Consider the following 25,784-nt stretch of genomic DNA (forward strand, 5'->3'; position numbering starts at 1 on the left):
CATTAGTCACATATACTTACTGAACATGTCTTCGTTGTTTGGCGCCATGCCGACTGCCGAGACATTGCAGGGAGGACGACAGTTTCTATTTGCCCATGTACTCTGCGCCACCCGCAGTCGGCGATGAGTACTTCTCCGATCTACTCGCGCCCGATGCCGACGGCATTGACGAGGCGCTCCTGATGCCGTTCAGCGACATCGATCTTCAGGTCTTCGACAGTGACGACGAGCACAGGCCTCCTGTCGACCAAATGGTTAATATGATCCCGCCGGCGGTTCTTCATCATCCCTCCACCGCCGGGACGCAAAATGGAGGTGCCGTTCATGCTCATCAGAAGGCCATGGCGGTCATCGATGACTCCTGTTTCCGACGAGGAGCCAGTGGTGTCGAGATGGCCGTCGTCAGGCATCATGGTGAGCCTCGTCAAGGAAGCTCTTCCGTGGCGCCAGTGCCGCCACCGTCACTGCCGGGGACGCGTGCAAGGAGGAGCGACGGCCGATCAGCTCGGGCGGGGAAGACGACGAAGCTGGACTACATCGGCTTCGACGAGCTGCGGAAGTACTTCTGCATGCCCATCACCAGGGCGGCGAGGGAGATGAACGTCGGGCTCACCGTGCTCAAGAAGCGCTGCCGCGAGCTCGGCGTGGCGCGGTGGCCTCACCGGAAGATGAAGAGCCTCAAGTCCCTCATGGCCAACGTCCAGGTGACGATCAGGGCTCGCACTTCTTTTTCCCTGATGCACGATCAAATCATGCATGCAGAAAATTAGCGCATTCATCAGCCACGTCGTCCTGAATAGAAGGTGCGTGCGTGCAGGAAATGGGGAACGTCATGTCCTCGGTGGCTGTGCAGCAGGAGCTTGCGGCGCTCGAGACGTACTGCACGCTCATGGAGGACAATCCCTGGATCGAGCTCACGGACAGGACCAAGAAGCTGCGCCAGGCGTGCTTCAAGGAGAGGTACAAGCGTAGGAGGGCGGCCGAAGTCAACGTCATGGATATGGATCGCATCTACTGCTTTGGCCAGCATCACCACCAGCAGCTGCTGCCTCCGACGACAAGCAGTTCTGACGACCGCCATGGCCAGTGCAGCCGTTCCTTTGGCTACTGAAAGAAAGATCGCACATTTCTTATTGATCAGTCGCCTAAAATGAGTCTTTTATTGTTCAGACGATGTAGTGGCCGTTCATGTTGCTTCAAGATTTGTGCGTCATGGGACCATGGGAGCTACAGTATCTTTTTTTTCAATCGCTTGCTACACTGACAATGTACTATATTCCTTGAAGCACGCGTCCAGAGAAGATTCGGACCGATTTCCTCGTGCTCGTTACGACGATTTCTCTGGCAAAATCGACATCCTCGGTCATGGAGCTCTGCGACACCATGCGCACCTATCAAATGACCAATTAGTAGTAGTTTTTATATAATTCAATAAGACAGTGTTTCAACAAAAAGAGTAAGGTGAACCAATCTTTTGAATCTATGTTAGTTCTTATATCTGAAACTAAGTTGGAGCCCACTGTCATCCCAACCAGCACGCATTTTCTTAAAAATTCTGCATGCTGAAATTTATACATCAACTACAATTGAAATTTAATTATCTTAATCTATTGTGCTGAAACAGTACTTGTCAATTGTTGTAGCCCTCCCTTATTTTTTTTTGATAATGGAAACATAGTCCGACCTTGACCTCTAGAGAGGCTACGGCCAACGTTTACAACTGAAGGCAGCTTACTGCCTTGACAAAACACATGACTGCACCCAAGACCACCTATGACAAGACCAAAGGTACTACAACGTTAATCGCCAAGCAGCTCCTCATCCGAAATTGCGAAAAAACTTTAGTAGCACCATCTCCATCTTGTGACATGAAGATTTTATTAACTCTTGGTCCTCCATCTTAAGCTGTAGCTGTGCCCAGAAGCGACACCAATATGTTGCCCTGAAGGTTACCTGCAGACAAGATTTAGGAGAAGATTTATTGAAAGTCACATCATTCCTGCTTAACCAAATAGCCCAGCAAATTGCAGATGCTGCAGTTAGTAGTAAACGACGTGATTTGACTGATAGCACCCTTGCCTAGTCCCCAAACAAATCGTTTGCATCCCGAGGTGGTCTCAACCATGTGCTTATCTGAACCAAACGCCAGATGAAAGACGCATAAGTACACCTGAAAAACAGGTGATTTATTGTCTCCAGTCTGCTACAAAAGCAACAGGTCTGATTACCAGGCCAATTCCTCCTGGCCAAGTTATCCTTTGTTAAAGTTACACCTCTTTTGAGGTACCACATAAAAACTTTTATTTTCAGAGGTATCTTAAGCTTCCAAAGGTCCTTGTTATCCCTAACCGCCCCATTGTTAAGAATTGCCTGATACAGGGACTGAACAGAGAACAACCCATTGGCAGTGAGGTCCCATCTGAATGAATCCTTGTTAGTAGTCAAATTGGTATACGCCACCAACGTCACTAGTTGAAACCATTGAGCCCTCAACTGGTGCACCAATCCCCTACGGAATGATATGTTTAAGGGTACTGTGGAGAAGACAAAGGCAACAGTTGAATTCTTCCTCCTTGCAAGATGAACATATTTGCACCTACAGATGAACATATTTGCTCAGTTGGACAGATGAGATGTTATGTGAGCATTCATCAAAGTGGGTTGAAACTTGAAAGGCTATAGTTTCGGCTAACAACCGTTAAGGGCCTATTTGTAAGTATAGTTTCTAGGCAATACCATTGTTTATAGGAAATACCAGAGTATTTTATATCATATGAAGTTTGGTTGCATTTCTAAAACTATGTTCTTAGAATCATACTCCCTCCATCCCATTGATTACGGCGTACAAATTTTTGGTATGATCTTTAAAGAAAAACTTTGGCAACTCATATTTTTGAAAATATATCATCAATAAATACAAAAATACCATCATCTTAAAGTACTTTGTGTATGAATCAAAATATATAGTATGCATGCACTATATATATACAAGCTAAATTATTAGTTGGTTTTTTCTAAACACATGTACTCCTTAATTAATGGGAGTTGGCCAAAACTATGATATTGTTATTGACAATTACAAAGTATAGTATTTTAAAACCAGGGTTTTGAGGAACATTGGTGCCAACAGGCCCTAAGGTGCTATTTCTTAGAATCATGGAAAATAAAAATTATCACATAATACTAAAACTCCTCACAAAACATGTAATAACATCTACGTATGGTAACAATACTTAGATGCGGCAAACATGCTATGCTCACTTGTCAGTACTTAACCCATGTATGGCAATAATACTTGAAATCTAATTATCTTAACATATTGTGCTAAAGCAATAATTGTTAGTTGATGTAGTCATTCCTTACACTACTATAGAAAACAGTTTTTTTACAAACGAAAAAGTTTTTACAAACAACTTTAAAGGGATCTACCCAAGCGAGGAAGAGTCTGCTACTATCTGGGTGCTTGTGAAAATAACAATCTTTGCAAGCAGAGAGCTAAGAACTGTTTGCAAAGATCATCATTTGCATGTGGCTTCCTTAAGAAGACCACTTGAAAAGATCATTGTTGGGGGTCTTTCTCTTTCGAAGGTCCTCAAAAACGTGACTAACATGTTTTCAGTATAACATAGACTGTTATAGGAGGTTTCGGCTTTGAGACGAAGGTATGCGTGGTATGAAGGTATGATATGAAGGAAGGATGAGCGAGTGCCAAAGCTGTGGCTGAATGAGCTTTGGCTTAGTATGATGATGAAGGTGAAAAATGAAATCGACCTAAAAGGGAAAAGACTACTCAGCCCTTGATAGCTCGCCTTATGATTAGTCGTAAATGTTAGGGACATGAATGTAATTTTGCCCGGGCTGCGTCCCGCGCCTATAAATAGATGAACAGTAACACCGTACTGTTCACACTGCATTGTAATAGCTCTCGCGTCACTTTCACGTTCACGCCTTCTGACAAGCCGAAGGTATCAATAAAATATGAATATTGTGAATATTTATTCATGTTTATGAAATGAGAATGTAAATAATTTATCGATATATCATCATTATTTACATTTTTTGTGTTTCATATGCCTTCATCTATATTTATTTACTGAGATGATGAAGGTATGTCCTTCATGACCTTCGCCTGAAGATCATTATACCCGAAGGGAGATAATGTTCCGAAGGACGAAGGTCTCTAATCATTAACAATTATGTTGCCTTGTTTTTGACTCACAACATTTGAGAACAAGTGACCAACATTGGCGCCCACCTCTGGTGAACTCATTCGACCACCTTCGGCAAGCATCGACCTTCGTTATGCCGCCGAAGAAGACAGCAGCGCCAGGGGCTGCACTGCAGCCACTGGACACGAACCAGGAGACGCTTTCTCTCCGTGAAGCCAGAAACCAGAAGAGAAAGGCTACTAGCCCAACACTTCAGGAGGAGGAGTTGGACCAGGAAATCAGGGACCTGGAAGTCATTCATCAGCAGGTGCAGAGGAAGAAGGAGAAGATGGCCCGTCCGGCCGATCTGCAGAAGAAGATTGATGAAGCTGCTGAAGAGATGCGTCATCTTACACAGGATGACCAGGACCGAAGGCCTCAGCACAGGGAGCTTCGTCAAGAGAGCTCATACAACGACGATGAATGGTACGATGATTTTCATCATGGCAACTTCACTTTTGATGACACTTCTCCCCTGGCAGCAGAATTGCAGGCTATTCCATGGCCACAATCCTACAAGCCACCACAGTTGTCCATGTACGATGGGCACTCGGATCCAAAGCAATTCTTAATGAGTTATGAGGCAACAATATCCTCATATGGAGGCAACGCCGCTGTCATGGCAAAGTACTTCGTCATGACAGTCCAAAATGTGGCCCAGACATGGTATTCCTCTCTGCGACCAGGCACAATTACGTCATGGCAGAAGCTCAAAGACATGCTGGTCACTAGCTTCCAAGGTGTCCAGACGAAGCCAGTTACTGCTCAAGCATTGTTCCAATGTACACAATACCAGAAAGAATACCTTCAGACGAATGTCCGAAGGTTCCTGCGACTAAGAGCGCAAGCACCCATAGTGCCCAATGATATTGTCATTGAGGCCATGATCAAGGGACTTAGGCCAGGACCCACATCTAAGTATTTTGCTAGAAAGCCGCCACAAACTTTGAAGAAGCTGCTTCAGAAAATGGATGAGTACATCCGGGCCGACAACGACTTTCGCCAAAGAAGGGAGGAGGCCTACAGATTCTCCGAGATGACCAGGGGCTTCGGAGGAAGGCTTCATCCTAGGCATGTCCGCTCCATTCACAACTCCAATGCCAATGATGAAAGGGCCAACAATGCTCAACATGGTCATCAAAATTCTCAGTCTTCAAGCATGACTCCTTTCAGACCACCAGCTCTGAGGGGTAGAGGAGGAAGAAGTTTCAGTGGAGGAAGGTTTGGCAGCCAACCCAGGAAACTGTACTGTCTTTTTTGTGGCGAGGATAAAGGCCACACAACAAGGACATGCCATGTTACCATTCAGAAGCAGAAGGAAATTGCTGAAGCTGGAGCGCGACAAAGTCAGCCGAAGCAGGTTTTACATACCGCTTCATGCTACTCTCCGTATGTCCCAGAGTATGTAGGCAATCAACAGCCTACGACCTCTGTTCGGCAAGTCACTCTCAAGCTTCTTAGGCCCAGTTGCCACTGCCACCACTGCTAGCGCGTACTCTGGTTTCGCAGTCAACAGCCAGAAGGACACCACCATGCTTAACAACAGCATGATTTCCGGGAGGAGTCCGAAGCTCGCATAGTTAACAGCACTATGCCCGAGTCGAAGCACATTTACTAAAGGATATCCTAACTTGTTGTACTTTCGTTTTATTTGTCATTTCACTGCACGAAAAATAGTTCACGGAGGTTTAATCTCCAACTTGATGTAATAATATTGTGGCCTCACTATCGAGTGTAGAATGCCACCCCTCAACAATGCTTCCGAACCTACAAAAGTCGTTCCTAATGGAGCGCAGAGTAAGTTTCGAAGCTACAAAATCGTTCCTAGTGGAGTGCATAGTAAGTTACGGAAGCTGAAGCTGATACCAAGGGGAGTGATGACGAATAGACTGAGGCAGAAGAAGACAAAGAAGACATCATGCCAACCAAACCTAACCATGTGGTCTTCAGGAAGTCTCTTGTAAAGAAGGTGCATGTGGAGGTTATGAAGAGGCTCATATACTTAAGCGACATGGATGCGGTTAGACTAGGCGAGGAAGAAGTACGACAGCCGCGAGAAAACAAGTTATGGTTTTCAAGTGCTTTTTTCGTTCTGGGCTTCAGTTCCCACTTAATCCTATGGTGGTGCAAGTGTTGAAGAAGTATGAAATATACATTCATCAGTTGACCCCAATTCTATAATGCACCTTGGGGTGTTCATATGGGCGACGCGTAGCCAGGGCGCCAAACCAAGCGCTGAGTGCTTCTGCTGGGTGCATGAGCTGCATTACCAGATGAATGCAACTAGAAACTGATATATCAATCGTGCTCACAGTTAAGAGCGACCTAGACCTTCACATGATAATTGATCTTAAAGATGGAACTAAGTTGTGTTTTCTTTGGTTTTGAGCTAGTGTTGGTTAAATTCTTTTATGTTTAAGTGGGATGGTGTAAACATGTACCTAGTAGTTAGGTGCATGCTAATAAAATATGACCAACTAAAATGCTAACAATTATAAACATGTCATCCTCTCCTTAAAAGCATTGCATTTTTCGCATACTTGTTGAGTACCAACCATATAAATGTACTCACCCTTATCTAATATGTTGTTTTGAAGATTTTGATAGAGTGGAATACTTTGGCGAGTTTGAAGAGTTCTAAGGCTTGCTTTCACTAGTCAAGTTCGCAGGAGATATGTCGTTGTGGTGTTTGTTTAAGTATGTTGAATGGTTAAAGACCTTCTTGTTTATTTATCAAAGTGCAACAATGTTATGTAATGTTTTGTTTATGTTTTGAACAATGTTTTTTGATGTATACACTGATGATGTCAGCATATGTATGAAAAACCTATCTTGGCATATATATATGATATGCATTCGGTTTTGTCCTCAAAATCAGGTGTCACACGGCTCGAGGTAGTGGGCCCATGTGTCACCTGCGCTAGCAGAGCAGATACAATCCAACAACGGCGCTTTTCAAAGCTTATATCTTGAAAGATCCTGATAGGCGTGTAGAGGGAATGAAGGGAGCTAGAATGAGGCCGACATCATGCTAGTTCTGGGTAGTACAGCTTGGTTCTGGCGGTCCTTGCAAGTGCTCTACACGACAATGTATGACAAGGTTGGGCATATAGGGCAACACGACCTGAGCTCAATGTTGCGCTCTCAACTACTTTATGTTCTGTTTGCCAACAACAACACATACAAAACGAAGGTGGGTATGACTAAAATTATTCTGTAAGAAGATGAGGCATGGCGATGGCTGGAGTCGGACGGTCGCGAGCACCAATGTCGTGCGACGTGGTTGATGTGGATGCATGATTAGGGAAACAGGGAGGTGAGGTGGGGGAAGGGGCACGGGTGGGGATGATTATGTGACGCACATGCGACGACAACAGTGGATAAATAGATGGATGGGAGTAGGAGCGAGGTGTGCATCATTTATAGTCCCTGACCAATGTCTAAATGGGCTAAACTCAAACTCTACAACAGAATAGGTTCGGACTCTGCCGGGAATTGGGTTACACTCAAACCCTTCTGAAGGAAGACGAGAAGAGTAGGACTCTGCCAAAATACTAGGAAACTCGGACGTGACCGATCGTGTCAGCAACTGACTCTAGCTATCGAATTGAAAGGGCGAAGACAGATGGGTATGGTGGTGCATGCAGGACACCTAATTGAAGCTCCATGGATAAATTTTGTTTTAACTAAATGTGTGCAATTATAAGCAAATCTTAGAAAGTTTTATACAAATATCAAAATCATTTATTTTCTTTAGTGTATTCTATTCACAATCTATTTAAAAAAATTGGGATGTAACATTTTTGCTTTTTGTTTTGTGTTGGCGTCTACTTTGTTGGGACATTTGAACACAAGGTCCTAAAGACGATTAGACCGACCTAGGGTATCCTATCGTCGCATTCTCCCTGACATGTTCCTTTTAGTATAGTGGTGTGTTTAGGGATGGTAATGGTCACGATTCAAATGTTTTTTCACTATTTGTTAATTTAAATTTAAAAATGAATATAAATAGAGCTATGTTCCAATTCAATCGAATTCTTAAATTTTATAGTATAAAACTAGAGCTTATTACTATCCCTATATGTGTGTTTTAAGAGTTGTCATCGACGAGGCTCTCTTTGCGACGTGTCTTATACATTGCACTTGTCACCGGAGGCACACGTGACATGTTTATATGCGAACACTAGATACAAATGAAAACCAAGAAAAGATTATTTTGCGTGTTGAGGTGGGAGATATCACGAGTTTTGGGTGCTGACATGACTTTTGAGGCGTTCCATGTAGCACTGTGGTTAGCGCCATCGCCTTCCGAGAGGAGAGAGTTCCTGCCCTGCTTTTCTTGATTCTTCTTGTCCTATCACATTAGCGAAAAGATCACACACACAATCGGATGTGCCACACGATCGATTGGTTCCGAAGTGGCTACATATGCATAGGTTACTCTTAAGTCATAGGTCCAGCCCATGCAGTACAACATAGTCTTTTCAGAGAGCGGGAACATATCTAGTATACATGAATCTTTGGTGTACAAATGGTGCACATAAACTAAAAAAATTTACAATTTTTTTTAAAGTTCATACATATTATTTCTATCTACTACAACTAAAATTTCAAATTTAAATACATTATATTTAGCTGTGATAAAAAAGATAAAATTTCTAACAAGTTTAAATTAGAAAATCGGCTGAAATGTTTTTTTTTATTACAGCTAAAATATAACGAATTTAAACTTAAAATTTGAATATGATAGAAGTACGATGGAAACAATATAAATGTTTTTTTCAGAATTTTTTTGTAAACTTTATTAGTTTATATGTACCATATATGTATCAAAGTCTGGTATACACCGAATATGTTCTCTTTCGGGCCAAGTCACAATGTTACATTGAGCGCCTACCTACAGGCTTGTTGAGTTGAGCCTGTACTCTTCACGGCGTCCATTGAGCACCGCAGGTTGCAGTTCGGCGCTCGCGATTATTTCTAGTAGTGCCGGTACCAGTCGCCGAAGTTCTAGCTCCATGGGGTGATTTGCTTGACGCTCCTACGGATGCTTGCCTGCCAACAATTGCATTTTCGTCATGTAAGTAATTGACATAACAACCCTACGCTTTCATTCGAGAATTTATCAACGGATCAGAGTCATTGAAACTTGAAAGTACCTATCATGTATAGCATATTAGTATGTGCACGAATTCAGATCCAGCTTTTCTTTTCAAAGTTATACCTTCTAGATGCCGTTGCAATTGATGGGCTGCTGATGCTAAACTATGTGTTTAATGTGTCACAGTTTTTTCAACGGGGCAGATACGATAGAGTGAAGACGAAGTGAAGTGGGAATATCTTCAAGGTTTGGTTGGGAAGTAGCTGCCATCATGGTCGACGGGGTTGATTTTGTCGTTCTAGCGAATCTATCAATGAGAGTTGAATTTGTGATGCCGCAATTAGGGGTGACAACGGAAACGATAATTTTCGATTACCTGGAGTTATTTTCAAAATTTTACCGAAATTTAGAGCTAAACAGAAACAAAAACAACCGAAAATACGGAAACGAAATAGGTAGAAAAAATCGAAAACAGAAACAATTTGGGTCTCTCCCAACCGTTTCCCGAAATTACCGTATTTATTCGGTATTTTACTGCCGGTAACGAATTCAGTATCTTTTCAGGATTATATTTAATTTGAAGTGATCTTTGTAAATTCATAAAAATCATCTTAACTAAAAAAATATCTAATAATAATAATATTTTCTAAAATCAAGAACTATCTAATGATATATAGTTTAGAGTTGTTTATAAAATTTATGGATCTTATTTATAGTTTTTTTACTTATTATTACTCTTGATACATATATTCATAATCTGCACAAGAATCTTAGAAGAGCTAGGAGGACACCAACTGTGTTGACTATGTCAAGTAGTAGGAGTACGATTGGAATGCAAGTGTCGTGTCATTATATACATCTTGATTGTATAGTCATATGCTACTAGACTTACTATTCTTTATTTAAATACATGATAATGATTTTATTCAAAAACATCGGAAAATCTCGCTTACCCTAACTCGTTTGGGGCTAAAATGCTACGTTGTTGATGATAACATTATCCTCTATTTATTATGATCTCCCACCTTTATATTAAAATATCTTATAAATTGTTACTTATATTATGATAGGTTAAGTTATATAGGTAGTCATGTGTTCCATAATTTAATGTGTGGTATTGTTTTTATGACTTTTGATGGTTATCCATTATTTTAAATTGGATAGTTTCATTTTATAAGGTATATTATCTTGTGACTTTGTAAAATTATATAAAACAATACGTATGAACACAGTGGTTGTCACTTGTATTTGTGAGATATTGTTTTAATACTTTGTGAGATATGTTTTAATACTTCATGTGTGAATATTTATACTTATTACTAGTTTCTATATGGATGTACAACTTATGTAAATTTTTGAAGTCAATTGAGAGTACATATTACTATTTTTACCGATCATATTGTTTGTCTCCAATGTTTTTAAATTACCGATGTTATTTTCATTTCTGGGATTAATGTTTTCAATTTCGTTTCTGAGAAAAAAATGAAAACAGAAATACTGTTAGTTGGAGTACATGTTTTTGAAGTGAAGTGGGCATATGTTCAGGGTTTGGTTGGGAAGTAGTTGTCATCATGGTCGACAACGTTGATTTTGTCATTCTAGCGAATCTATCAATGAGGGTTGAATTTGTGATGCCGCAATTAGGGGTGAAAACGGAAACGATAATTTCGATTTCCGGGAATCGTTTTCAAAATTTTATCGAAATTTAGAGCTAAACGGAAACGAAAACGTCAAAAATACGATAACAAAATAGATAGAAAAAAATCAGAAACGGAAACGATTTAGGCCTTTTTCGGGTGTTTCCAGAAATTATCGTAATTATTTGTTATTTTACCGAAATTCATCTTTTCAGAAAATATTAAATCTAAACTGATCTTTGTTAATTTATAATAAAATCTTAACTAAGAAAAATATGAAAATAATATTAATATTTTTCTAAAATCAAGAACTATATAATGATATATAGTTTAGAGTTGTTTAAAAACTTTTATGGATCTTATTTATAGTTTCTTACTTATTATTACTCTTGATACATATATTCATAATTTACACGAGAATCTGAGAAGAGCTAGGATGACACCAACTGTGTTGACTATGCCAAGTAGTAGAAGTACGATTAGAATGCAAATGTCGTGTCATCATATCCATCTTGATTCTATAGTCATATGCTACTAGATCTACTATTCTTTATTTAAATACATGATGGTGATTTTATTATTGTATTACATTGTCTTATATTTATTATGACCCCACCATATATTAAAATATCTTATAAATTGTTATTTATATTATGATAAGTTAAGTTATATGGCTAGTTCTGTGCTCGATAGTTTAAGATGATGTGATTGTTTTATGCCTTTTGATTTATCAATGTATTTTTAATTGGATAGTTTCCTTTTATATTATCTTGTGAATTTCTTACTATATGTATGTGTACCGTGCTTATCACTTGTATTTGTGAAATATTGTTTTAATACTTTGTGAGATAAGTTTTAATCCTTCATAATATGTGAATATTTATAATTATTACTAATTTTTATGTGGACGTCCAGCTTATGTAGAGAGTACATGTTACGATTTTTATAGATCGTATTTTAGATTCCGGCCTTAACTAATATATTTTCTATACCGGACTTTCATTTCCTATGTTTTTGAATTATCGATATCGTTTTCGTTTCGACAATTATTGTTTTTTATTTTGTTTCAGAGAAAAAAATAAGAAAATAAAAAAAAACTTTAGTGTTTATCGATGGTTTTCATCCTTAACCGCAAAACCGCAATGATAAAGGGTTATGCTATGCGTTGTGTCATACTATTATACATTATTTAGTAATAACTTACCTAGACTGTGAAATTTTCTTTATTTTTGCAGAACACGAGCCGGTCCGGCAAATTTTCTTTGTGTGATATAGTCGTCTTTTTTTCCAAAAAAAAAGGCGAAAGCACAAAAATGGAGCATGGTGTGCGCAAGCAAAGCAGAGCAGAGACGATGACGTTACCCAGAGGTTAGACGTGGTCATGCTGGGGAGGCTCCGGTTCCGCCTAAACCTCGTGATCCTCACCGAGCCCCTCGGGGAGCCGTCGTCCTCCTCCGAGCAGACCTCCCGTCCGTCGGCGGGCCTCGCGCGACCTCCGTGGCCGTGGCCGTCGACGCCGAAGCAGGTGGAGGCGGATGAGGAAGAGGACGAGGACGCCGGGGAGCACCACGGGGCGTCTGGGCCCGCCGCGTCCCGCTCATGGTCACCGTCTCCGTTCTTGTTGCTTGCCGCCGCCGTGGGCTTGCTCCAGTTTCGAGAGAAGAGTCCCCCGCCGGCGCTCGGCGTCCTCCGGAAGGCAGAGGCGCCTCTCCGGGCCCACCTCGGCCGCCTCCTGCCGCCCTGGAGCACGGTCTTGGGGGACAGCGGGGTGTCCGCCGCGGCGAACGACGACGCCGCCTGCTGTAGCCGCGGGGGCAGCTTCAGCGGCAGGGGGCGAGGCAGGTCCGCGTGGCCTCTGTCCTGACGCCGACCGGCGACTTCGGTAAAGGAGCCGGCGTTGGCTGCAGCCGGTGTCGCGGCGGCGGGCAGCGCCTTGGGCTTCCCGGGCGCCTCCTCCCAGAGGAACGGCACGGTGATGGGCGAGCGGCGCGGCGGCGTGTCAGGTGGGGGGGCTGGGAACGCTGCGCCGGCACCCAGGTCGGCAACCCGGGAGCGCGCGCGGGCGGCGAACAGTGCGGGCGGCGGCGGGAGGGAGTGGGACGCCGGCTTCCTGGATGGCGTCGCCGTCGCCGGAGCGTCCGCATCCATGGTTTTGCTAGCTACTGTTGGTAGCACAGCAGTGGGCAGTGGCAGTGGGATCGTGCGCACTCTGGCTGTGTTGGACGGATATAGAGCTCGCGGTCGCAGGCGGGCGCGGTGAGTGGAGCACGGACCGCGGAGACGTGGGCATCTGCGTCCGCGACACGGTAAATGCAGAGGCGGGGGAGACGGGAGTGGCTGCTGGAGCGCAGGAGAGGAGCGTCGCCCGAACGCGTGACCCTCCGAGCCCGAGGTCCCGGTCTCGGCCGGCCTCCCTGATAAACGGAATGCCGCGGTGAGTCGTGACGGCATGCGCGCTCTATCAAAGCTGGGGTGCCATGCCATCCCAGTCTCCAAGTCCAACCGTGTGGACAGACCGAGGATGGCTCATGGTCATGGCTGGACGGCCAGCTCGAACCCGGAGTGGACTGCAGCACCGGTCCGGTCCGTCGTAACCAGAAGGCTCAAAGCGCGCGGCTGCCGGCTGCGTTGCATGACACACGCGCGAATGAATGCATATGCATCGCACGGACCATTTGCTGTGTTTTATCAGTTTATCTCACTACCGATTGTCTTTCCCTCGAGAATATCGAAATAAACTACCAGGTGCCAACTGACTACAACAGAGGTCCCTGTCACGGGTAAAAACCGTGCTGCGTTGCTGCCCGTTGCCTTGTTTCCTACGCCGCCGGCAAACAAACGGCGCAACCTCCCTCTCCCCCGTCGTCAGAGAATTTTGGCACTCGCTAGTTCGGACGGCACTGTCTCGTCCCACCGGCGAGATGAAGTGACTGTTTGTATCGGTTTTTCGCGGCTTCTGGCTACCAAAAGCTGCTGTGGACTGTCAAACACTAAACTTTTTAGTCAGCTTCTATAAAATTCATTTGGTTAAAAACTATTTAAAATCAGTATAAACATATAATCGGTTGAGTCATCACAATAGTAGTAATCCGTCACTTTATAGATCCTGAGCCACATAGACAACTTTTTATTTTCCTTCGCACGTAATCCTAATGATATTCAGATTCTCTACACAGCCAGATTATCTCCACAGCTAGATTCTCGGAAAAGCTGGTTAAAAAAAGTCAAACCAAACATGCCCGAAGAACCGTCTCTACTGCTTTAGATATGTAGTTAGTGTTTGCCTACAGCACACGAGTGAGTGAACCTCCAACAACACCAACACGAAATTGCCACTAACTAGCAAGGCCTATCAGGAAATTGCGGGTCTAACCGGTGGTTCTGTTTCTGTGACCTCATTCTCGCATGTATGTGGCGCCTTCTTACGGAGCACGTTGATTGAAATCGAGGCAATGTAAGGAACTAATATTTATCAGTTCGTTATTTTGAAGTCGGCAATGATGAAGTATCACTGTCAGTCTATGTTTCAACCGATAACAATAATATTGTTGTCGAGGTATAAGCCACCTATAACAGTTTTACACAAAAAAGAACCATAGCTCTGATCTATAAGATAATTTTTTATATCAACTACAATTTTGTAGTTGACAACTTTTAACTTAAGATAATTAATATAATTAAAATATGTCAACACCATAGTGGTAGTATATGACGAGATCTTCAACTTTAAATTTAACACCGTTTTTATTCCTTTAGAACCTTACGACATTAAAATAGACAATCAGAGATGGTGAATAATTGCGGAAAAGCTTAAAATAATTATCCCACTTAATGGTAAAACAAATTTAAATCACTTTTTTTTATAAATCTGGACACAATACTATTACATTAGTAAAAATGACACTGACCAAAATCCGTAACTCTGATTGAAATCAAACGCTAACAACATAAACTAGATAAAATAATGAAACTAATCTAACTGCAATCGCATCGATCGGACTTCTAGGTCTAAATTTATTGATGAAATGATATTGTTGTTCTAGGGTATGACGAAAATTAATCAATCTCTAATTTCGAAATTAAACAAGAACCATAAAATATTAATGTCATATAAATGATCAAAATGGTTCAATTCAATGTTTACAATTGGAAATTACGAATATAAACATGTAATTGATGAACAAAGCCAGAGGAACGAGATTACCGTATTAATTTTGCATAATCGACACTTTAATCTTTAGGATTTATGTATACAAAGTACCCTCTAAAAACATCAGCTCTCGAAATCTCTAAAAACTTAGTTTCCTAATAGATCTAATCTCTACTATATAAAGCACTAATTAATAAGGAAAAAATGTGTAACAGCATCAATTAAAAATAACTCGGTTTGAATTATTAATTTCCAATAGATAGGAAAAATATTTATGTTCTTAAATAATATATTATTATAAATCAATTGAATTTTTATTAATAGATAAAGCTTACTATCATGTCGAAGCATATATTTTGTTTGACTTGAATTTCAAATCCAATTATTAGATTTAACTGCGTGAAAAAGATATTGTTTTTATAAAACAATAATAAATTGTTAAAATAATATATTTTATTATGATTTTTGGATAGTATTTATTCATATTTTTAATGAATAACCTATTTAAAAATGGAATAAAAGAAAAGGAAATGGAACAAAAATAACACACGCAGTATTATAAATGAAAAAACGAGAGAAAAAACACACGCACAGACATCTACGTTCTATATTTAAAAATAAGAAAATAAAAAAAACCAAGAAACCCGATCGCCTTTCTGAGGACCTCCGGTAGCCCTTCCTTATTCTTTCTCCTTCCGTTTTCTCTTGCAGGTGGACCCCACCACATAGTAGAAAATTGTTTTCTTAGAAACCGGTTATTCAACACCCTCACCTGATTTTTGTTATAAGCTAGTTTTTAAAAATTAGAGATACACCCTCGTGTTTTAAAAGCTATTAGTCGGGTTACTCGTGTGTTGCAACGACTCACAATAATACCCACGTAAATTATCTACCAAAAAGATCTTAATATTTTTTATTTATTGTCTCCACTCTTCGCATAATTATTTTTATCAACGCACAGGTACCATAGGCAAATTAGAGACCATCATCGCTCGCCTCCCCCAATTCCAAGGTTTTATAGAGCAGGAGGGGAAGGGAAGAGGCGGACATATATGTTCGTTGCCGGAGAAGGACACGACGAAGACCTGAGTATCTGTAAGCGACATAGGTAGTATACAGCTAGATATATAGGGAGAGAGCACGCAAACGGAGAAAGAAGCCCAGCCGGAGCAGCTCCAAACCGAGAGGCACCCGCACCAGGCGTCAATCCGAGAAGGGCGAGAGAATGCGAGTGTCTTCCTAGGCCTGGACCCGCCAAAACGACACAACACCACCACCAACTCCGTAGCATATGCCAACTGTTGTCACGCTATGGGCCTTGGTTGTCCAATATCTCAGACCTGGACTCCTCATCGCTAAGATAACCTAAGCGTGGCAGACACCACCATGTCCCCCTCGACAGCACGCGCGGAGAAAGGACAGGAGCATGACCGACTCGCGTCGTACCCTCGTCGACGAGCATCGGTCGGCTCGCGGCTGCGACCGTGGGCTGGGGTAGCAGGTTAGGGAGCAAGAATAGGGCGAAGGCCGGGAAGACGAACGGACGTCCGACGACGAAAACGATGGTGCACACATGATGTGAAACGTCCTCGTGAACGTGCAATAGCCACTGCGCGAGTCGATGTCGGGGCTGGTGTCGGACGAATACGGGGATAAGACGCATGCTCCTATGCCCTTTGTCGAGAATGTGGTGGCGCGGAGGTGGAGGCATGAGGGGAGAGAGAAAAGAAGTAGAATGACGAATGAGGTGGTGGCAACTGAGGCGAGGACCATCATTATCGTGCAAAGGTATAGATGGTCAAATGAGTCGTGTCTAGCGAGCCGGTCCGAGGCACGACCCATTTAATAGTGCTTTATGAAAGGGAAATAGGCTCACACCTTTTCCTAAATAATTTTGGTGGTTGAATTGCCCAACACAAATAATTGGACTAACTAGTTTGCTCTAGATTATAAGTTCTACAGGTGCCAAAGGTTCACAACAAACCAATAAAAAGTCCAAGAAAGGGTTCAAATAAAAAGAGCAAAAGACAACAGAAGGCTGCCCTGGTCTGGCGCACCGGACTGTCCGGTGTGCCACCGGACAGTGTCCGGTGCACCAGGGAGATTAACTCCAAACTTGCCACCTTCGGGTTTCTGGGATTGCCTCTCCGCTATAATTCACCGGACTATCCGGTGTAGCACCGGACTGTCTGGTGTGCCAAGCGGAGTAACGGCTACAGCGCCAACGGTCGACTGCAAAAGTGAACAGTGAACAGTGCCGACTGCGCGCGCAGAGTCAGAGCAGGCGCCAGATGGCGCACCGGACAGTGAACAGGACCTGTCCGGTGCACCACCGGACTGTCTGGTGGCCCACATGTCAGAAGCTCCAACGGTCGAACCCTAACGGTTGGGTGACGTGGCTGGCTCACCGGACAATGTCCGGTGGCGCACCGGACTGTCCGGTGTGCCCTTCGACATCAGCCTTCCCCAATGGCCACTTTGGTGGTTGGGGCTATAAATACCCCTAACCACCAACACTTCAAGGCATTCAAGTTTTCAGCCAACACATTCAATACAAGAGCTAGTGCATTCAATACAAGACACAAATAGATTGAATCAAAATCTCTCCAAGTCCCAACTCCACTCAAAAGCATTAGTGACTAGAAGAGAGAATTTTGCCGTGTTCTTTGAGCTCTTGCGCTTGGATCGCTTTTCTTCTTCCTCTATTCCTGTTCTCAACTCACTTGTAATCAAAGCAAGAGACACCAAGTTGTGGTGGTCCTTGTAGTGGACTAAGTGTCCCGTTTGATTGAAGAGAAAAGCTCACTCGGTCTAGGTGACCATTTGAGAGAGGAAAAGGGTTGAAAGAGACCCGGTCTTTGTGACCACCTCAACGGGGAGTAGGTTTGCAAGAACCGAACCTCGGTAAAACAAATCACCGTGTCATCCGTTCTTATTCGCTTGTGATTTGTTTTTGTCCTCTCTTTCGGACTCGATTATATTTCTAACGCTAACCCCGACTTGTAGTTGTGCTTAAAGTTTATAAATTTCAGATTTGCCTATTCACCCCCCCTCTAGGCGACTTTCAATTGGTATCAAAGCCACATTCTTCATTAGAGCCTAACCGCTCGAAGTTATGTCGGGAGCTCACGCCAAGAAGGAGATGGTGACCGGCGAGAAGCCCGCCACAAGCCACGGTAAGGCTCCATCGGGAGAGTCCGACAACAAGAAGAGGGAGGAATCACCTCCCCGTGTCAAGTCGCACCGGAGTGGCGACAAGAAGAAGAAAATGAAGAAAGTGGTCTACTACAAGACCGATTCTTCGTCGCCTTCCACCTCCAGCTCCGACGCGTCGTCCGTCACTTCTAAGCGCCATGAGCGCAAGAAGTTTAGTAAGATCCCCTTACGCTATCCTCGCATTTCCAAACGCACCCCTTTACTTTACGTCCCACTAGGCAAACCACCGGTTTTTGACGGTGAAGATTATTGTATGTGGAGTGATAAAATGAGGCACCATCTAACCTCACTCCACGCTAGTATTTGGGACATTGTTGAATTTGGTGCGTAGGAACCATCCGTGGGGGATGAAGGCTATGACTCGGACGAGGTAGCCCAAATCCGGCACTTCAACTCCCAAGCCACTACTATACTCCTCGCCTCTCTAAGTCGAGAGGAGTATAATAAGGTGCAAGGGTTGAAGAGTGCCAAAGAGATTTGGGACGTGCTAAAAACCGCGCACGAAGGAGACGAGGTGACCAAGATCACCAAGAGGGAAACGATCGAGGGGGAGCTCGGTCGCTTCATGCTTCACCAAGGGGAGGAGCCACAAGCCATGTACAACCGGCTCAAGACCTTGGTGAACCAAGTGCGCAACCTCGGGAGCACCAAATGGGATGACCATGAAATGGTCAAGGTTATTCTTAGATCACTCGTTTTTCTTAACCCTACTCAAGTACAATTAATTCGTGGTGATCCTAGATATAAACTAATGTCTCCCGAGGAAGTGATAGGGAAGTTTGTGAGCTTTGAGCTAATGATCAAAGGCTCCAAACAAATCATTGAGCGAGGCGCCACCTCCACACCCGAGGTGCAACCTGTTGCCTTCAAAGCAACGGAGGAGAAGAAAGAAGAGTCTACATCAAGTAGGCTCCCCATCGACGCCTCCAAGCTCGACAATGAGGAGATGGCTTTAATCGTCAAAAGCTTTCGCCAAATCCGCAAGCAAAGGAGGGGTAAGGACTACAAGCCCCGCTCCAAGAATGTTTGCTACAAGTGTGGTAAGCACGGTCATTTCATTGCTAAATGTCCATTATCAAGTGATAGTGACAGAGGCGACGACAAGAAGGGGAGAAGACAGGAGAAGAAGTATTACAAGAAGAAGGGCGGCGATGCCCATGTTTGTCGGGAGTGGGACTCCGATGAGAGCTCCACCGACTCCTCCTCCGACGAGGACGCGGCAAACATCACCGTCAACAAGGGTCTTCTCTTCCCCAACGTCGGCCACAAGTGCCTCATGGCAAAGGACGGCAAAAAGAAGAAGGTAAAATCTAGAGCTTCCACTAAATATGCAACATCTAGTGATGAGGCTAGCTCTAGTGATGATGGGGATGATTTGCTCACCCTTTTTGCCAACTTAAACATGCAACAAAAAGAAAAATTGAATGAATTGATTAGTGCTATTCATGAGAAGGATGAACTCTTGGATAGCCAAGAGGACTTCCTTATTAAAGAAAATAAGAAGCATGTTAAAGTTAAAAATGCTTATGCTCAGGAGATAGAAAAATGTGAAAAAATAACTAGTGAGCAAAGCACTTGCCATAACACTATTTCCAACCTTAGATTTGAAAATGATAAATTGATTGCTAAGGTTGAGAAATTAAATGATAGTGATGATTCTCTTGTCAACCTTAGAAATGATAATGCTAATTTGATTGCTAAGATTGACAAATTGAATGCATCTCTCTCTAGCCTTAAAATTGAGAATGAAAAATTAATTTCTAAGCCTAAAGATTCAAATGTTTGCAATGTTTCTATTTCCAATCTTAGAGATGAGAATGCTATTTTACATGCTAAGATTGTTGAATTAAATACTTGCAAACCCTCTACATCTACTGTTAGTCATGTCTCTATTTGCACTAGATGTAGAGATGTTAATGTTGATGCTATTCATGATCACATTGCTATGATTAAAAAACAAAATGATCATATAGCAAAATTAGATGCTAAAGTTGCCGAGCATGAATTAGAGAATGAAAATTTTAAATTTGCTCGTAGTATGCTTTATAGTGGGAGACGTCCTGGCATTAACGATGGCATTGGCTTCCAACAGGGAGGCAATGTCAAACTCAATGCCCCTAAAAGATTGTCTAACTTTGTTAAGGGCAAGGCTCCCATGCCTCAGGATAACGAGGGCTATATTTTATATCCTGCAGGTTATCCTAAGGATAAGATTAGGAGAATTCATGCTAAGAAGACTCATTCTGTTTCACACCATGCTTTTATTTATAAGAATGAGGCTTCTAGCTCTAGGCGTTCTACCCATGTTAAAATGCCTAAAAAGAAATCTCCTATTGCATTAAATGATCATAACATTTCATTTAAGACTTTTGATGCTTCATATGTTTTAACTAACAAATCAGGCAAAGTAGTTGCCAAATATGTTGGGGCCAAACACAAGGGCTCAAAGACTTGTGTTTGGGTACCCAAGGTGCTTGTTTCTAATGTGAAAGGACCCAAGACCGTCTGGGTACATGAGAATAAGGCCTAAATTTGTTTTGTAGGTTTATGCATCCGGGGGCTCAAGTTGGATCATCGATATCGGGTGCACAAACCACATGAATGGGGGGAAAAGGATGTTCTCCTCCTACGAGAAAAACCATGATCCCCAAAGAGCTATCACATTCGGGGATGGAAATCAAGGTTTGGTCAAAGGACTTGGTAAAATTGCTATATCACCTGACCATTCTATTTCCAATATTTTTCTTGTAGAATCTTTAGACTATAACTTGCTTTCAGTTTCTCAATTATGTAAAATGGGCTATAATTGTCTTTTTACGGATATAGGTGTTACTATCTTTAGAAGAAGTGATGATTCAGTAGCATTTAAGGGAGTGTTAGAGGGTCAGCTATACTTAATTGATTTTAATAGAGCTGAACTCGACACTTGCTTAATTGCTAAGACTAACATGAGTTGGCTCTGGCATCGCCGACTAGCCCATGTTGGGATGAAGAATCTTCACAAGCTTCTAAAGGGAGAGCATATTTTAGGACTAACAAATGTTTATTTTGAGAAAGACAGGATTTGTAGCACATGTCAAGCAGGAAAGCAAGTTGGTGTTCATCATCCACACAAGAACATCATGACGACCGACAGGCCGCTTGAGCTACTCCACATGGATCTATTCGGCCCGATCGCTTACATAAGCATCGGCGGGAGTAAGTATTGTCTTGTTATTGTGGATGGTTATTCTCGCTTCACTTTGGTGTTCTTTTTGCAGAAAAAATCTCAAACCTAAGAAACCTTAAAGAGATTCTTGAGACGGGCTCAAAATGAGTTCGGCTTAAGGATCAAAAAGATTAGAAGCGACAACGGGACGGAGTTCAAGAACTCACAAATTGAAGGCTTTCTTGAGGATGAGGGCATCAAGCATGAGTTCTCTTCTCCCTACACACCACAACAAAATAGTGTAGTGGAGAGGAAGAATAGAACTCTACTTGACATGGCGAGGACCATGCTTGATGAGTACAAGACCTCGGACCGGTTTTGGGTAGAAGCAGTCAACACCGCTTGCTACGCCATCAACCGTCTATACCTTCACCGAATCCTCAAGAAGACATCATATGAACTCCTAACCGGTAAAAAGCCCAATGTTTCATATTTTAGAGTCTTTGGTAGCAAATGCTTTATTCTTATTAAAAGAGGTAGAAAACCCAAATTTGCTCCTAAGGCTGTAGAAGGCTTTTTACTTGGTTATGACTCAAACACAAGGGCATATAGAGTCTTTAACAAGTCCACTCGGCTAGTTGAAGTTTCTTGTGATATTGTGTTTGATGAGACTAACGACTCTCAAGTAGAGCAAGTTGATCTTGATGAGCTAGATGATGAAGAGGCTCCGTGTGTCGCGCTAAGGAACATGTCCATTGGGGATGTGTGTCCCAAGGAATCCGAAGAGCCTCCACATGCACAAGATCAACCATCATCTTCAAATCAAGCATCTCCACCTACCCAAGATGAGGATCAAGCTCAAGATGATGAAAATGAAGATCAAGAAGAGCCACCTCAAGAGGAGGACAATAATCAAGGGGGAGATGCCAATGATCAATATAAGGAAGATGATGAGGGTCCCGCACCACCACACCGAAGAGTCCACCAAGCAATACAACGAGATCACCCCGTGAACTCCATCCTCGGCGATATTCATAAGAGGGTAACCACTCGATCTCGTGTTGCTCATTTTTGTGAACATTACTCTTTTATGTCTTTTATTGAGCCATAGAGGGTGGAAGATGCATTAAGAGATTCAGATTGGGTGTTGGCGATGCAAGAGGAGCTCAACAACTTCACGAGGAATGAGGTATGGCATTTAGTTCCACGTCCTAATCAAAATATTGTAGGAACCAAGTGGGTCTTCCACAACAAACAGGATGAGCATGGTGTGGTGACAAGGAACAAAGCTCGACATGTGGCCAAGGAATACTCCCAAGTCGAAGGTTTGGATTTCGGTGAAACATATGCACCCGTAGCTAGGCTTGAGTCAATTTGTATATTACTTGCTTATGCTACTTACCATGGCTTTAAGCTTTACCAAATGGACATGAAAAGCGCCTTCCTCAATAGACCAATCAAGGAGGAGGTCTATGTTGAGCAACCTCCCGGCTTTGAAGATAGTGAGTACCCTAACCATGTCTATAAACTCTCTAAGGCGCTTTATGGGCTCAAGCAAGCCCCAAGAGCATGGTATGAATGCCTAAGAGATTTTCTTATTGCTAATGGCTTCAAAGTCGGAAAAACCGATCCTACTCTCTTTACTAAAACAATTGCAAATGATTTGTTTGTATGCCAAATTTATGTTGATGATATCATATTTGGGTCTACTAACAAATCTACTTGTGAAGAATTTAGTAGGATCATGGTTCAAAAATTCGAGATGTCCATGATGGGGGAGTTGAAGTATTTCTTAGGATTTCAAGTCAAGCAACTCCAAGAGGCACCTTCATTAGCCAAACGAAGTACATTCAAGACATACTCACCAAGTTTGGGATGAAGGATGCCAAGCCCATCAAGACACCCATGGGAACTAATGGGCATCTCGACCTCGACATGGGAGGTAAATCTGTAGATCAAAAGGTATATCGGTCGATGATAGGATCTTTACTCTATTTATGTGCATCTCGATCGGATATTATGCTTTTCGTATGCATGTGTGCAAGATTCCAAGCCGATCTTAAGGAAGTTCACTTTAGGGCCGTAAAACGAATCTTGAGATATTTAGTTCATACTCCTAAGTTTGACCTTTGGTACCCCAAGGGATCCACATTCGATTTAATTGGTTATTCAGATGCTGATTGGGCAGGGTGTAAAATTGATAGAAAGAGCACATCAGAGACTTGCCAGTTCTTGGAAAGATCTCTGGTGTCTTGGGCTTCAAAGAAACAAAATTTTGTAGCTCTTTCTACCGCCGAAGCCGAGTACATTGCCGCAGGCCATTGTTGCACGCAATTACTTTGGATGAGGCAAACCCTTAGGGACTATGATTACAAGTTAATCAAAGTTCCTCTCCTATGTGATAATGAGAGTGCAATCCGCATGGCGGATAATCCCGTTGAGCACAGCCACACTAAGCACATAGTCATTCGGTATCACTTTTTGAGGGATCACCAACAAAGGGGGGATATCGAGATTGCATATGTAAGCACCAAAGAACAAATAGCCGATATCTTTACCAAGCCATTAGATGAGAAAACCTTTACCAAACTTAGGCATGAGCTAAACATTCTTAATTCTAGGAATTTTGATTGATATTCTGCACACATAGCTCCTTTATATACCTTTAATCATATCTCTTTCATGTGCTATGACTAATGTGTTTTTCAAGTGTATTTCATGCTAAGTCATAGATTGAAAGGGAAATAGAGTCTTCGACGAAGACAAGGCTTCCACTCCACTCCATTGAATTATTCATCTTTCGCCGTCACTCCGCACCGCTCTCCAAAGTTGGTATAATCTTCACTCCTATATTATTTACCAAAGGGGGATAGAGTTTGAATAAGGGCTTATATTTCACTCACAAGTATCCGTTTTTGGCAATTCATGCCAAAGGGGGAGAAAGTATTAGCCCAAAGCAAAAGGACCACACCACCACCAATTTCAAAAAATTATGTTCTTTCAATTTGTATTAAAGAAGTTTTTCAAATGGTTATCTTATTTTTGATAGAATTCTAAATTGGTATGACTCTTTTCAAAATTAATAAAACCCTCTTGAACACTAAGAGAAGAATTTCATTGAGGGGGAGTTTTGTTTAGTCAAAGGAAAAGCATTTGGAACAGGGGGAGAAAATTTTAAATCTTGAAAATGCTTCTCAAAATCATATTCATATACCTTTGACTATTTGTAAAAAGACTTTGAAAAGAATTTCCAAAGGATGTTGCAAAAACAAAACATGTGGTGCAAGCGTGGTCCAAAATGTTAAAATGAAGAAAGCAATCCATTCATATTTTATGAAATGTAAATTGGTTTAATTCCAAGCAATCTTTGCACTTACCTTATGCAAACTAGTTCAATTCTGCACTTATATATTTGCTTTGGTTTGTGTTGGCATCAATCACGAAAAAGGGGGAGATTGAAAGGGAAATAGGCTCACACCTTTTCCTAAATGATTTTGGTGGTTGAATTGCCCAATACAAATAATTGGACTAACTAATTTGCTCTATATTATAAGTTCTACAGGTGCCAAAGGTTCACAACAAACCAATAAAAAGTCCAAGAAAGGGTTCAAATAAAAAGAGCAAAAGACAACCGAAGGCTGCCCTGGTCTGGCGCACCGGACTGTCCGGTGCACCACCGGACAGTGTCTGGTGCACCAGGGAGATCAACTCCAAACTTGCCACCTTCGGGTTTCTGGGATTGCCTCTCCGCTATAATTCACCGGACTGTCCGGAGTAGCACCGGACTGTCCGGTGTGCCAAGCGGAGTAACGGCTACAGCGCCAACGGTCGACTGCAAAAGTGAACAGTGAACAGTGTTGACTGCGCGCGTAGAGTCAGAGCAGGCGCCAGATGGCGCACCGGACAGTGAACAGGACCTGTCCGGTGCACCACCGGACTGTCCGGTGGCCCACATGTCAGAAGCTCCAACGGTCGAACCCTAACGGTTGGGTGACGTGGCTGGCTCACCGGACAATGTCCGGTGGCGCACCGGACTGTCCGGTGCGCCCTTCGACATCAGCCTTCCCCAACGGCCACTTTGGTGGTTGGGGCTATAAATACCCCTAACCACCAACACTTCAAGGCATTCAAGTTTTCAGCCAACACATTCAATACAAGAGCTAGTGCATTCAATACAAGACACAAATAGATTGAATCAAAATCTTTCCAAGTCCCAACTCCACTCAAAAGCATTAGTGACTAGAAGAGAGAATTTTGCCGTGTTCTTTGAGCTCTTGCGCTTGGATCGCTTTTTTTCTTCCTCTATTCTTGTTCTCAACTCACT

The 25,784-nt window shown here is 42.7% G+C and overlaps 1 protein-coding gene across 1 annotated transcript; it reads right to left on the reverse strand.

Moving 5' to 3' along the window:
• Window positions 1-8,995: 8,995 nt before the first annotated feature.
• Window positions 8,996-13,374, reverse strand: LOC100278136 (uncharacterized). Its single transcript, NM_001373990.1, has 2 exons — window positions 12,309-13,374; window positions 8,996-9,263 (listed from the first exon to the last, which is right to left on the reverse strand). Exons 1-2 carry the CDS (start codon window positions 13,092-13,094, stop codon window positions 9,219-9,221), a joined length of 831 nt encoding a protein of 276 aa, NP_001360919.1. The 5' UTR covers window positions 13,095-13,374; the 3' UTR covers window positions 8,996-9,218.
• Window positions 13,375-25,784: the final 12,410 nt, after the last annotated feature.

The sequence above is a fragment of the Zea mays genome, chromosome 8 (assembly GCF_902167145.1).
Source record: "Zea mays cultivar B73 chromosome 8, Zm-B73-REFERENCE-NAM-5.0, whole genome shotgun sequence".
Taxonomy (NCBI): domain Eukaryota; kingdom Viridiplantae; phylum Streptophyta; class Magnoliopsida; order Poales; family Poaceae; genus Zea; species Zea mays.

Bases quoted from the DNA above. Each gene is read 5' to 3' on its own strand.
- LOC100278136 (NM_001373990.1), bottom strand. From the start codon at position 13,094: ATGGATGCGGACGCTCCGGCGACGGCGACGCCATCCAGGAAGCCGGCG. The intron at 9,264-12,308 runs GTAACGTCATCG...AATTGTTGGCAG, and splicing joins TGACCACGTCTAACCTCTGG to GCAAGCATCCGTAGGAGCGT.